The sequence below is a fragment of the Vicugna pacos genome, chromosome X (assembly GCF_048564905.1).
Source record: "Vicugna pacos chromosome X, VicPac4, whole genome shotgun sequence".
Taxonomy (NCBI): domain Eukaryota; kingdom Metazoa; phylum Chordata; class Mammalia; order Artiodactyla; family Camelidae; genus Vicugna; species Vicugna pacos.
In genome coordinates, this window is record NC_133023.1 from 111061167 (window position 1) to 111075488 (window position 14322).

At 41.5% G+C, this 14322-nt stretch overlaps 2 protein-coding genes across 2 annotated transcripts; both read right to left on the reverse strand.

Annotated features, from left to right (window-relative positions):
* Positions 1-3378: 3378 nt before the first annotated feature.
* Positions 3379-3807, reverse strand: LOC140691823 (histone H2B type F-M-like). Its single transcript, XM_072955959.1, has one exon. It carries the CDS (start codon positions 3805-3807, stop codon positions 3379-3381), a length of 429 nt encoding a protein of 142 aa, XP_072812060.1.
* Positions 3808-13817: 10010 nt separating this feature from the next.
* Positions 13818-14246, reverse strand: LOC140691824 (histone H2B type F-M-like). The gene has a single exon (XM_072955960.1). It carries the CDS (start codon positions 14244-14246, stop codon positions 13818-13820), a length of 429 nt encoding a protein of 142 aa, XP_072812061.1.
* Between the last annotated feature and the right edge of the window lie 76 nt (positions 14247-14322).

Here is a 14322-nt window from a genome sequence, read left to right on the forward strand (position 1 = left end):
TGAGGGGGCTATTTGCCTTAATCACGCTTCTCTTGACCTCAACGAGAGCTCTGGATGTAACATTGGCCGCCTTCAAGCTTGCAATAGTTTGTGAAATCCCACTAGTGTCCTGTCCTGCACCCTATTTTATGCTTGAGCTCTGTCCAAGGTCGAATACTTTGTGTTTGGTCTCTCTGAGAAATGGGCCCAAGAAATGTATTGAATTTCCTAGTTCAAATAGCTATGTCTCCTTATCTTGTTGAGAGAGAGAGAGAGACATCGATTACAAGTTTACATCCTAGTCAAAAAGGTTATAACTGCGTCTTATTTTTTTTACATTTTTTTATTGAGTGATAGACATTTTACAATGTTGTGTCAAATTCTAGTGTAGAGCACAATTTTTCAGTTATACACAAACATATATATATATATATATATATTCATTGTCACATTTTATTTTTCCGCTATGAGGTACCACAAGATCTTGTAAATATTTCCCTGAAGTATACAGTATAATTTTTTTTATTTATTCTGCATTTTAAAATCTCAGTCTGTCCCTTCCCATGCCTCGCCCCTTTGGTAAACACAAGATTGTATTTTATGTCTAAGAGTCTCTTTCTGTTTTGTATTAATCTTTGTTTTCTTTTTTAGATTCCGCATATGAGCGATCTCATATGGTATTTTTCTTCCTCACTCTGTCTTACTTCACTTAACTACATCTTATTTTAAAGCCCAAATGAAACACTTAACTGTCATGATGAAATACTGGGCTTTTGGGCAAACCGTGCTACATTGCAAAGGACTGAAGTCCCACAGTGTATTCTCTCTCCACAGATTCTGCAAGCTAGAAATCTGTCTAAGAAGAAAAGTAATAGAAAACCGGCAACTTCTTTGAAATTCAGCAATACATTTATAGAAAAATGACACCAATGAAAATGGAAAAGGAATCTTCATGGGCCATGAAGAAAAAACGATGGAAAAGAAAATATATGCATCCAAACATGAGTATGAACATTCAAACCACTGGAGGGCAAAGGGGACATATTTCTTCTGATGTTGCTCCTAATCCTGCTCTAAATTGATATCAACGCTGAACACAGGATCCGCCTGGATTCACGTCCTGAAATCCCCAGGGTTCAATCTAAGTAAGGAACCAAAAAGAACAGGCAAATTGCCACAGATCCCCCACCACCTTAATCCCTAGGCTGATTTTTATAGAAAGGGTGTGATGTGTTCAGCTCTGCTCACTGGACCACACTTTGAGCCAATGACTGTGGCTCACAGGCTGCCAGTCCCCCATTGTCTGGAACAGCGGAGCCAGGAGCTTGAGCTGCTCTCACTGGACACTCTTCAATGGATCTAAAATTGCCGGTCAGGAAAAATGTGTGTTTTAAAATATCAAAAGATTGTCTGCCTGAGAAGAATTGACTGGCTACCTCCGAAAGGACTTGAAAAGTAATTTCAAACACCAGGGACTTAGAGAAGTCAAATGTGTCTGAATACTTCTGTTTTGCAATTTCTGTACTGACCACCAGTCCCAATTTGTATAGTTCAATGTATGCTTAAACTGGGATACTTTGAAAAATATAACAGGGGTAGTTGATGGCTGTGTCTGCTCCTTCGCTTCATCTATCTAGTGCATATCACACACAAAATTCTTCTGAAATTGTCCATAGTGCACTCGCGGGAGAAGGAGAAGGAAATGGGAAATGAAAGTGATACAAAGCTAATTTCAACCTCACAGAACGCCATAAATGCTGACCTAGAGAAAGCACTAAATCTGGGTTCAAGAAAAAGTTGGATTTCTGTAGTTTCTCTAGGTTTTAGCTCATGATTTGACTGAGAGTGATGTTCTGCACAGCTTCCTACATCCAAATCAAAAGGTACTGAAAAGTTTCTTAAAAAAAACATATTTATTGAAGCATAGTTGTGACAATATTATATATTGGTTTTGGATTTACAACATAGTGATTTAACAGTTTTATAGATGACACTGTGTTTAAAATTTCTGCAAAATAATGACAATATTTCCCTGTGCTGTTCAGCTTTTCCTTGCCGTGCAATTACAAGGTGCAAAACGAGCCCTTTAAAATATGATGACACCCTGAGTTCTAATGAAAACCCACAGTAAGTTTCAAAGGATTGAAATCCCAGAGTGGGTGCTCCCTCCACCAATGTAGGAAGCTAGAAATTAAATTAAAAGGAAAGGAATTGGAAAATCACTGAGTACTTTGAAATTCAGCAACATTCCTACAGAGAAACGAAAGAAAAAGAAGACAATGCACCAGGAAGAAAACATAATGCATATTAAATTAAATTAATATCATCATAGGCATGAACACTGAAATCACCTGAGGTCGAGGAAGGAGGCATCTTAGTTTGCTTAACTGGCCAACATCCCCCTCTTATTTTGATGCCAGGAGATAGAGACATGTCTCACTACCAGATCGGGAGGCCTAGACTTAAATCCCCATGGTTAAATGCAAGTCGTTGAAGGAAAACCTTCAGGGACACTATCACACCTCCTTCTCCCTTAATCTGCAGGCCGAGTATGACAGGAAGCCTCTTATAAGTTCGGTCCTGGTCACCCCACCACACTTTGGGCCAATTGCTGTGCCCCCAAGTGGTGCGAGTCCCTCACTGGCTGCTGCTACTGGAGACTGTGGTTGCAGCCGGTCTCATCGGACGCTCCCAGCATCCGTGCAAAATTGCAGTTCAGTCAAGACTTTTACTTCGAAAGTGAAAAGTTACAGGCTGCAGAAAAATAGACTCAGATCATTATAAATTAGGTAGAAGAGAAATTTCCAAAGGTATGGCGCTTGAGTCACCCAGTGAGTCTAGAAAATTTGCTTTATCTCTTTTGGCAGTGTGTTTGGGTCCTATAATGTCATGTACTGAATGGCATTGAGATTTGAAATATGTTGAAGGAGTGTGAAAGGGCAAGTTTGATTTTTGTATCTGCTACTGTAGTTTGTCTGTCCCTATTTCACACATTAAAAATCCCGGATGATACTGCTATATCCACGGGGAAGAATGACAACATAAAAAGGCAAATTAAGTTGTTAGGGAGATAACTTTGGCAGTAAAGATTCCTAAAAAGGCTGACCTAGAAATATAACTAATAGAAACGACCATTTCGGAAGGGAGGACGTGCAGTATGGTGAAGAAAAATGCACGGATTTCCATGGAACCCATGGCTCTACAGACGTACACTCAAGTGGAGTTGATAAGGTTCATAATGTTTCCCTCAGGGAAGAAACGCTTTAAAGATGGTCAGAGTGTCACTGGTCGACAAACCAGAGTGGCTCGGACTCGTCAGCGCTACAGGTCTTTTCCTGCCTAGTGAGTGGCTCTGAAAAGAGCCTTTGGTTTGTGATGCTCAGGTGGTCCTGAGGCAGCTCATTCGCATAAGATGTACTTGATGAGAGCGTTAGTGCCCTCGGACACGGCAGACTTGCCGAACTTCCCAGGCAGCAGCAGGCACACCGAGCTCTGGATGTCTTCGTAGGTGATGGTGACGCGGTTTTTGGAGCGGGCCAGGCGCGCGGCCTCGCTGGCGATGCGCTCGAAGATGTCCTTAACGAACGAATCCATGACGCTCACGGCCTCCCGCGAGAGGCTCAGGCCTGTGTGCACCCGCTTCAGCACCCTGCGGAAGTAAGTGGCGAAACTGGCGAAGCTGTCTGCTGGGCGGCGGCGGCGGCGTTGGCGGCGCACGGGTGTCTCCTGCTTCGGCGTCTTCTGCTCTGGGCTCTTGGACTCGGCTTCTTTGCGCTCCTCGGTGTCCACGATCTCCTCCGAAGTGCGGGAAGACCACGGCTCAGCCATGTCGGAGTGTCTCGCCTTCCCCACAGCTCAGAAGGAAAGGCAGAGGCAGCTGCGAGGACCGGCTTATAAAGGCTGCCTTGCCTGACGTCACGGCCAATCTGCAGATCTGATTGGGTAGGATGCGGGGCAGGGAGCCGTGTCGCTAAGGCAGGCCATGTCACGTGTCCTTAGATGCCCCGCGGCTTGGCCGCACATCAACCAGTCCGAGTGGCAATCTGGTGACCTTTAAACTTTCCGTGACCCCCACCAGGTGACCTGTAAACTTTCCATGACCTCCACCAGAAAAGCTTTGCAACCCACAAGGTCGTGTCGGAAAAGGTCATCCGTTCCCCTCAGCTGCTTTATGCCTGCCAGTTATGCGTGAGAAGTTTGCAAAGAGGTCAAACCCACCTCTCCTACGCGGAAGAAAACTCACTTTGATCTCTCTGAGAGGGTCTGACCTCCGCAACCCAAGCGCGTGCCGCCTCAGAACGACTGGCCCCCTGGGGGCCGTTTGACTTGCGCCCAGAAGCTGCTCTTTCGCGGCTGAGTGCGCGGCGTGGCTTGAGGAGGAGCCGTCCGACTCGGTGAGCGGAGGGCGCCTCAAAATCGTAGACACGACTGAGCAGCTCTAACCTGCAATTCTTATCAAAACCTTCAGTGAATCAGATGAAAGAGAATGGCAAAACCGCATTCTCCACAGACGGAACCCTACAAAAGTGGGATACCTGTACAGAAATATTAAAAATATTTAGTATTTGCCAAATTTTTAATCGTTTTTTAAACATTCCCTACGTTCCCCCCAAATACCACACATAGTTGATTTGTTGAAAAAACTATGCGCTCTCAGTTGAAAGGGCCTATTGTTTGTAATTCCTTAGAAACCTTTAGAGTGAGAGGAAAATAGTCAATTAAAGGGAACTTTTTAAAAAATTAAAAATATATTCCTTTCAAAAATCAGTAAGAATTCAAGCAAAACATATCTTTAACGTCTTTATAGAGAAATAAATTACAGATATTGAACCAAAGAGGACTTAGGAATAACTGAAGAACGAGAAGTCTTCAATGAGCTATGATCCTAATGCTCATGCTCCCAAGTGTCCTGCGGGACCTTCAAGAAATGAACGGTTAATTCTACCTCTAATAAGGTAGTTCCCGTCATGAAAGGAAAGATTCTGTTTTTTATTACTAGTAACTATTATATGAAGACAAAGCCATGGAAGAAAGTTTGCAACAGGCAATTATTTGGACTGTGATGACTGATAATATGAACCCTAACGTTTTTGGAGGACGCCGTTGTGATTACAAATTCTTAAGCAGATTGTTTTCCCTCACCCAAAATCAAGGACCTGGAGTGGAATTCCTTGGGGGTAGGGGGCATCTGCCATTTCCACTAAGAAAAGTCCTGCTTTTCATTAATGGTGCAGTCATTCCAGTAACTACATTTATTAAAGGTCTCAGTGGACTACTGATGTCTGTCACTTTTCACGCATAGCTGAGTGCTTTAATTAATATACATGAATACTTTTGTCAAGTTATTTTTCATGTTTTAAATGGAAAATTTTCTCATTTTCTTTTCCACTTATTGACCAAATTAGAAGGGCAAGTGACCCATTAAACTACTCTGCAACCTAAGAGACAACTGACCCTCATACTGGTGCCCTGGAGGTACCTCTCCATGGGTGTGTCCAGCAGGATAGGCAGACTTTTTACTTGTCGGCTCAGAACTCTCAAGCAGCAAGGCAGAAGTTATGTGTCCTCTTAAGGATTAGTTCTGTAATGGACGTAACGTCACTTCTCCCATACTCCATTGATCAAAGACATTACAGGTCTACCAGAGTCAAAAAGAGGGGAAAACAGACAGGACTTTTCCGTTGGAGAAGCGTCCAGGAACAAGCAGCCTTTGTGAAGTCAATGAAAGGCATCATACAACGCATGCTTCTCGAGATGCTGCTGGGTGCTACACACATGATATATCCGTAGCACAAAGTCCTGGTATCCTTGCACCACAGTGTTAATCCATGGAATACTTTCCCACTTTATTCTCTGCTATATGGGTGACCGCAGGCATGCAGTGAATCCCTATAATCCAGGGCAGAGTTTTCACTCTAGTGGCATGAGTTTTCTGACCATTGTAGACATTCCCTCCCACCCCCGAGTCCCTGGACATAGAGACACAGACATACAGATGGACAGAAAGGGGAATGCATCAAATGAGTAAATGTTAAAACAAACTCTACCAGAAACTGATCTCAATATCAGATTTATTTTGATTTCCACATTAATGATCTTATCTCCAAACAAGATTATATCTGAGGTACTGGGGGTTAGGACTTCAATATAAGAACTTCAGGAGGGTACACTTCAACTTACATGTAATGTGAAATCTGAACTGTGGATCGGCACATATGCTGCCTCTTCCATCATACTGATTATTCCAATTTGGAGTATGGATTATTCCATATTTCCAATTAAGAGAAAAAAGATGACCTCATTCATCCTCTTTGTACTCAGACTATTCATTGTTTAATTTATTAAAAACTTTTTTTCTCATTTCTAGCTTCCTACCTCTGTGAAGAGGGAAGATAACTCTGTGATTTCAACTCTTAGAAATTGTTGATGATTTTCTTTAAACCCCTTATTAGTTCAATATTTTAAAGAATGGTCTTTGTACTTTTAAATTAACTTGTAATTTCCCCTGTGAAGAATATCACTTTGAGCCAAACATAGAGACACAGTCTGGATAATCTGCAAAATCAAAACTTTCCTTGAGCCCATCAGAAGAGGGATAGGAAACGCTAAGAGAGGCAAATCTATTTATCTTTGGCAGGACTGCACTAACTCAAGAGAAAGGGTGTGGGCAGGGCAGGGTACTCAAATTGCTTTACTAAGTAGTGCAGGCATGAAGGAAAGCAATTCCTGATCCAGGACTGTGTACAAACCTGTTTGTTTCTTGTTCTGTCCAATGTGGAAGATCTCTGATGAGCTACTGTACTTCCAGAGTTCTCCTTGGGATCATTAGAGTAAGGATTTAGGATAAATTCACTCTCCTCATGAGGGTCATTAGCTAAAATTATTCTGAAATATTAGAAAAATGTCAGTAAAGAATTTGAAAAAAAAAGATCTTCTTCCCAAGGAGACTAGGAAAAATGATCGTGAAATCAACTACAAGTAAATCCCTCTGAATAGTCCTCCGAGATTGCCATACAGATAGGGAACAAAACTTTGAGAGCCAAAGGCTCTTTGGAAATCATGCTCATTTTCAAAGATGGAACTGTGAACCAATTTGAATGCACAGCATTTCACAAGTCCTTTCATTTCCATCATGTTCATTACTGCTATTTCAAAATCCCAGTGTTTGTCCATATGACGTACACGTTTTGGCAACCTGGATCTTGCCTACGAGTCTCCTGCATATTGTTTTATGTGAGAACTTATTTTTAAGAAAATGAGTCCTTTAGGACATTTTTATAGTTTTTTTGTGTGTTTTGCACCTAAAATTTCAGAAATCGAATTAAAGTATTAGTGAAACAACATTTAAAGTGTACCATACAGACAGCGAAGACTGGGAGTGCAGGGGTGAATGACTGATATGAAATCTAGGAGAGAGAGAGGAAAATGAGTTTTGATGTGAAGACTGGAAGGTGAAGTGGGTACATTTGATCATTTACTCAGAGGGTGATTGAAGGTAAAGGGGACCTGATGCACAATTATTCTCTAACGGTATGGTTAACAGTAAAGACTAATTGAAGCAAGGTTCAAACTTCCAATTTTAAAATAAAGAAGTCCCAGGGATCTAACATACGACATAGTGGCTATAGTTAAATACTGTATTGTATATCTGAGTGTTGCTAAGAAAGCAGTTCTTAAAAGTTCTCATGAGAGGAAAAAAAAATTTGTACCTGTGTCTGGTGGTGGATGGAAACTAGAATTATAGGGGTAATCATTTCAAACTATATATACATATATTGAATTATTATGTTGTACACTTGAAACTAATATAATGTTACGTGTCAATTATGTCTCGATAAAAAAAGACTAATTGGGAGAAACAAGCTTACTACCTCAATTACAAATTATAAGCAACAGCCCTGGAAAACAGTATTAATATAGCAAACATATCACAGTCAAATCTACTCAACATTACCTTTGTTATAGAATTTATTGGAAACGTAAGAGAAAACCTAACTATGGTACAGAAATTTAAAATATTTAAAAGTTCAAGGAAAAAATACCCATTCCAGGCTCCCAAGGAACTGGAGTTGCTACTCTGAGTCGTTCAGATTAATCTGAATCTACCCCTTCCATGTTTGTAATCTATTCTGTTTGAAAACGTAAACATTCACGATATCAACAATGGCTTCGTGAGGCTGATGAAGCATCTAATCAAAGTAGCTCAACCCTCATTTAGCTCTGAATTTACCCATCATGGATATGCAGCCACTGAGTCACAGCCTTTGGCCCAGTGGATGATCAATCAGGTGACTCAAACTGAAGTGACGAGTCTTACTGGATACTCAGTCTTTGAGACTGAGGGAGAAGCCGGTATCATACATTACCTGCTGTTTCTTTCTTTCTTTGATTAGTTGTATGCATTTAATCATGATCATAAAAATACGAATCCAGATCTGTCAGTGGACATATCTCCTGTCAGTTTCACCAAGTCAGAGAATAATACAAATTAATAGCATTAAAATGATTTTCCTTGACTTAGTCTCCATATTTTAACTCAGGCTATTTGAATGGTCAGTTTAAAAACAAAACAAAACAAAACAAAACAAAACTCTAACCGCAGGGCTCTGACAAGATAAAACCCATAACATTAAATGCCCAGCTATGCATTCAGCAGCAGAAACTAATAGACTTTGGTATAATTGCAGATGATTGAATGACTACCCCCTTGGTGAAAGCTGAACCTTTTCTATTGGGAAAAAGAGATGCCACAAAAAATTCTATTCCAAGTCTTAGCTCCGGCAAGGATGAGAGAAGTTTCTCCTTGAGAATTTGCAAACGCAAGAGTTCCCTCATGTAACTCTGGGGTTCAAATCAACACTATCAGCATGGTCCAAATAATATCTAGTCACAACCCACACATAAGGAAAACGCAAATCTAATCCATTCTGGAGGGCTTTAACCTTAATTGAGGCTTTTTCAAGATTCTTACGGATTAAGTTCCTATATACAGACACATCATCCAAAAAAAAAAAAAAGCCACTCTCAGCAAAAGCAAACAATACACCCAGATGGAAATGAAGAATTAGTACCAAATGCTAATCTTAAGAAGTATATTTAGCATGTTTATATAAATGATGAGATATATAAAATATGAGGTAGAAATAGCTAATTATCAACAAAGTGTTAGATGAATTTTCTAAACTAAAAATCATAACCACTAGAAAAAAAGATTAAAGAAATTTTACAGAACCAATGAGATATAGCTGGATAGAAGATTGGTGAAGTAGAAGACAGAAAAAATAATAGAAATAATACAGAATTCTTCACAGAAAGTAAAAGGAAAAAAAGGATTAAAGTGGTGCAAAGAGACTTAAGAATGAAATAAGTAGGTATTAAGTATCGCATAGGCATTCCAGGAGCATAAAATTGGGTAACTAGGGGGGAAATAATATGAAAGAAAAATGATTGATGATTTCCCAGAACTGGGGAAAGCCGTAAGTTCCTCCATTCAGGAAGCAGACCTGACACATCAGAGTAAACAGCAAAGGTAACCCTAGAGATCAAAATAGCTGACAAAAAGACACGATGGCTAAAAAAAGAATACCAAATAGTGGGACAGCAGGCCTCTTTTTCTTAATAAATTCAAGCCCAAAGCAAGTGCTGAGGCAAAGTACCTGTCATCCTAGTGTGGCGTATCTAGCCAAAGTATCATTTAATAATGAAGCTGTGCTACACACGAAGATGGACTGCCCAAACCACATTCAAGGGAAGAATTGCTCCACTGGCTGCTGAGAGTACAGTCAGTTGCCAGTCCTCAGCCATTGGCCCTTTCGGGTATTTCCTCAGCTTTGGAGAGCTAATGTGCCCAAGGTCAGGGACTTCCCAAGATGGTCACATCCAATGTCTGATCAAGGAGAAAGTATAACTATATGGCTCATCCCATCCTCAGATGTTAATTCTGATCAACACTCCCGCAAAATTAGCCCCGTATCAAGGCTGGTTTCCCTCAAGATCTTAACTCAGAAATAAAGAGTTTTGAGAAAAATGATATCTTACTGTGTTTACACCAGCTGACACCATGTTAAAGGAACTTCTAAAGAATGTAACTTAGGAAGATGGAAAAAGGTCACAACAGATAATATGAGATGCAGATAGGAATGGTAATAGAATAAAGTAGCAAATAAAGGCAAATGTAAAGCAATGGCTGTATACAAAAGTTTACAGTAATGATTACAGTTCCTCTGAATAATCAAGTAAACAAGACACAGCTAAACACTGCAGTTATGCATCACTTGGATGATGCAAATACCCAGTGAGAACAGCTCAGGTCCTATTCTGCACTGATTCAACCAGTGGTGGACTGGTAGCTTCTAAGCCACAACTTTGGCCCATTATGCAGCATTGGTACCGTGTTTCACTAACGCTCTTATTTCTGAATTTACAAACATATCCCCCTCAAAGCAAGGTTACAGTACCCTGATGTGTTAGATTTCTTAGAGTTACTTCTTACGTGATAAGATAGCTTAGGGAGCAGCATGCAAAAATGACTGGTGGTACATCTTAGCGTCATATTGAAAAGAATACCTGGATTTTGAAGCCGCAACCATTAGCACGATAGAAATTTAGTGATTTTTCTGAAGTCAGCTCCTTTCTATCTAATCCACACGTATTTCTCGGAAAATGCATTTGGCTCTGCAAGGTGTTTTGACTTCAGGAGTTTTACCCAGTGTGTACACCAATTTAGAGTTGCTACCTAAAAACGTAAGCTCTTGATGTTGTGGTAGATTTTAATGACAACTTGTACAACAAGCTCTTTTCCCCAAATCCTTTTATATTACTTTTCAGCACTCCAGGATTATACTACGCAGTGAACCTCTTGAGGGGGCTTATTTGCCTTAATCCCCATTCTCTTGATCTCAGGAAGAGCCCTGGATGTAATATTGGCCCCTTCATGCATGCGATACTTGGTGAAATCTCTCTAGTGTCCTGTCCTGCCCCCAGTTTTATGCTTGAGCTCTGTCCAAGGTAGAATACTTTGTTTTTGGTCTCTCTGAGGCATGGGCCCAAGAATCGTTTTGAATTTCCTAGTTCATATAGCTGTTGTCTCCTTATCTAGCTGAGAGACAACCACACTTAATAAATTTCTACATCCTAGTCAAAAGGGTTATAACTACATGTCATTTTAAATGCCCACATGAAACACTTAACCATCATGATGAAATACTGGGCTTTAGGGCAAACCATGATACATTGCAGAGGACTGAAATCCCACAGTGTGTTCTCTCTCCACAGATTCTGCAAGCTAGAAATCTGTCTAAGAAGAAAAGTAATAGAAAACCGGCAACTTCTTTGAAATTCAGCAATACATTTATAGAAAAATGACACCAATGAAAATGGAAAAGGAATCTTCATGGGCCATGAAGAAAAAACGATGGAAAAGAAATAGATGCATCCAAACATGAGTATGAACATTCAAACCACTGGAGGGCAAAGGGGACATATTTCTTCTGATGTTGCTCCTAATCCTGCTCTAAATTGATACCAGCGCTGAACACAGGATCTGCCTGGATTCACGTCCTGAAATCCCCAGGGTTCAATCTAAGTAAGGAACCAAAAAGAACAGGCAAATTGCCACAGATCCCCCACCACTTTAATCCCTAGGCTGATTTTTATAGAAAGGGTGTGATGTGTTCAGCTCTGCTCACTGAACCACACTTTGAGCCAATGACTGTGGCTCACAGGCTGCCAGTCCCCCATTGTCTGGAACAGCGGAGCCAGGAGCTTGAGCTGCTCTCACTGGACACTCTTCAATGGATCTAAAATTGCCGGTCAGGAAAAATGTGTGTTTTAAAATATCAAAAGATTGTCTGCCTGAGAAGAATTGACTGGCTACCTCCGAAAGGACTTGAAAAGTAATTTCAAACACCAGGGACTTAGAGAAGTCAAATGTGTCTGAATACTTCTGTTTTGCAATTTCTGTACTGACCACCAGTCCCAATTTGTATAGTTCAATGTATGCTTAAACTGGGATACTTTGAAAAATATAACAGGGGTAGTTGATGGCTGTGTCTGCTCCTTCGCTTCATCTATCTAGTGCATATCACACACAAAATTCTTCTGAAATTGTCCATAGTGCACTCGCGGGAGAAGGAGAAGGAAATGGGAAATGAAAGTGATACAAAGCTAATTTCAACCTCACAGAACGCCATAAATGCTGACCTAGAGAAAGCACTAAATCTGGGTTCAAGAAAAAGTTGGATTTCTGTAGTTTCTCTAGGTTTTAGCTCATGATTTGACTGAGAGTGATGTTCTGCACAGCTTCCTACATCCAAATCAAAAGGTACTGAAAAGTTTCTTAAAAAAAACATATTTATTGAAGCATAGTTGTGACAATATTATATATTGGTTTTGGATTTACAACACAGTGATTTAACAGTTTTATAGATGACACTGTGTTTAAAATTTCTGCAAAATAATGACAATATTTCCCTGTGCTGTTCAGCTTTTCCTTGCCGTGCAATTACAAGGTGCAAAACGAGCCCTTTAAAATATGATGACACCCTGAGTTCTAATGAAAACCCACAGTAAGTTTCAAAGGATTGAAATCCCAGAGTGGGTGCTCCCTCCACCAATGTAGGAAGCTAGAAATTAAATTAAAAGGAAAGGAATTGGAAAATCACTGAGTACTTTGAAATTCAGCAACATTCCTACAGAGAAACGAAAGAAAAAGAAGACAATGCACCAGGAAGAAAACATAATGCATATTAAATTAAATTAATATCATCATAGGCATGAACACTGAAATCACCTGAGGTCGAGGAAGGAGGCATCTTAGTTTGCTTAACTGGCCAACATCCCCCTCTTATTTTGATGCCAGGAGATAGAGACATGTCTCACTACCAGATCGGGAGGCCTAGACTTAAATCCCCATGGTTAAATGCAAGTCGTTGAAGGAAAACCTTCAGGGACACTATCACACCTCCTTCTCCCTTAATCTGCAGGCCGAGTATGACAGGAAGCCTCTTATAAGTTCGGTCCTGGTCACCCCACCACACTTTGGGCCAATTGCTGTGCCCCCAAGTGGTGCGAGTCCCTCACTGGCTGCTGCTACTGGAGACTGTGGTTGCAGCCGGTCTCATCGGACGCTCCCAGCATCCGTGCAAAATTGCAGTTCAGTCAAGACTTTTACTTCGAAAGTGAAAAGTTACAGGCTGCAGAAAAATAGACTCAGATCATTATAAATTAGGTAGAAGAGAAATTTCCAAAGGTATGGCGCTTGAGTCACCCAGTGAGTCTAGAAAATTTGCTTTATCTCTTTTGGCAGTGTGTTTGGGTCCTATAATGTCATGTACTGAATGGCATTGAGATTTGAAATATGTTGAAGGAGTGTGAAAGGGCAAGTTTGATTTTTGTATCTGCTACTGTAGTTTGTCTGTCCCTATTTCACACATTAAAAATCCCGGATGATACTGCTATATCCACGGGGAAGAATGACAACATAAAAAGGCAAATTAAGTTGTTAGGGAGATAACTTTGGCAGTAAAGATCCCTAAAAAGGCTGACCTAGAAATATAACTAATAGAAACGACCATTTCGGAAGGGAGGACGTGCAGTATGGTGAAGAAAAATGCACGGATTTCCATGGAACCCATGGCTCTACAGACGTACACTCAAGTGGAGTTGATAAGGTTCATAATGTTTCCCTCAGGGAAGAAACGCTTTAAAGATGGTCAGAGTGTCACTGGTCGACAAACCAGAGTGGCTCGGACTCGTCAGCGCTACAGGTCTTTTCCTGCCTAGTGAGTGGCTCTGAAAAGAGCCTTTGGTTTGTGATGCTCAGGTGGTCCTGAGGCAGCTCATTCGCACAAGATGTACTTGATGAGAGCGTTAGTGCCCTCGGACACGGCAGACTTGCCGAACTTCCCAGGCAGCAGCAGGCACACCGAGCTCTGGATGTCTTCGTAGGTGATGGTGACGCGGTTTTTGGAGCGGGCCAGGCGCGCGGCCTCGCTGGCGATGCGCTCGAAGATGTCCTTAACGAACGAATCCATGACGCTCACGGCCTCCCGCGAGAGGCTCAGGCCTGTGTGCACCCGCTTCAGCACCCTGCGGAAGTAAGTGGCGAAACTGGCGAAGCTGTCTGCTGGGCGGCGGCGGCGGCGTTGGCGGCGCACGGGTGTCTCCTGCTTCGGCGTCTTCTGCTCTGGGCTCTTGGACTCGGCTTCTTTGCGCTCCTCGGTGTCCACGATCTCCTCCGAAGTGCGGGAAGACCACGGCTCAGCCATGTCGGAGTGTCTCGCCTTCCCCACAGCTCAGAAGGAAAGGCAGAGGCAGCTGCGAGGACCGGCTTATAAAGGCTGC

What these genes read in the sequence shown, in the direction of transcription:
- LOC140691823 (XM_072955959.1), bottom strand. Translation starts at nt 3,807, where the DNA reads ATGGCTGAGCCGTGGTCTTCCCGCACTTCGGAGGAGATCGTGGACACC.
- LOC140691824 (XM_072955960.1), bottom strand. Translation starts at nt 14,246, where the DNA reads ATGGCTGAGCCGTGGTCTTCCCGCACTTCGGAGGAGATCGTGGACACC.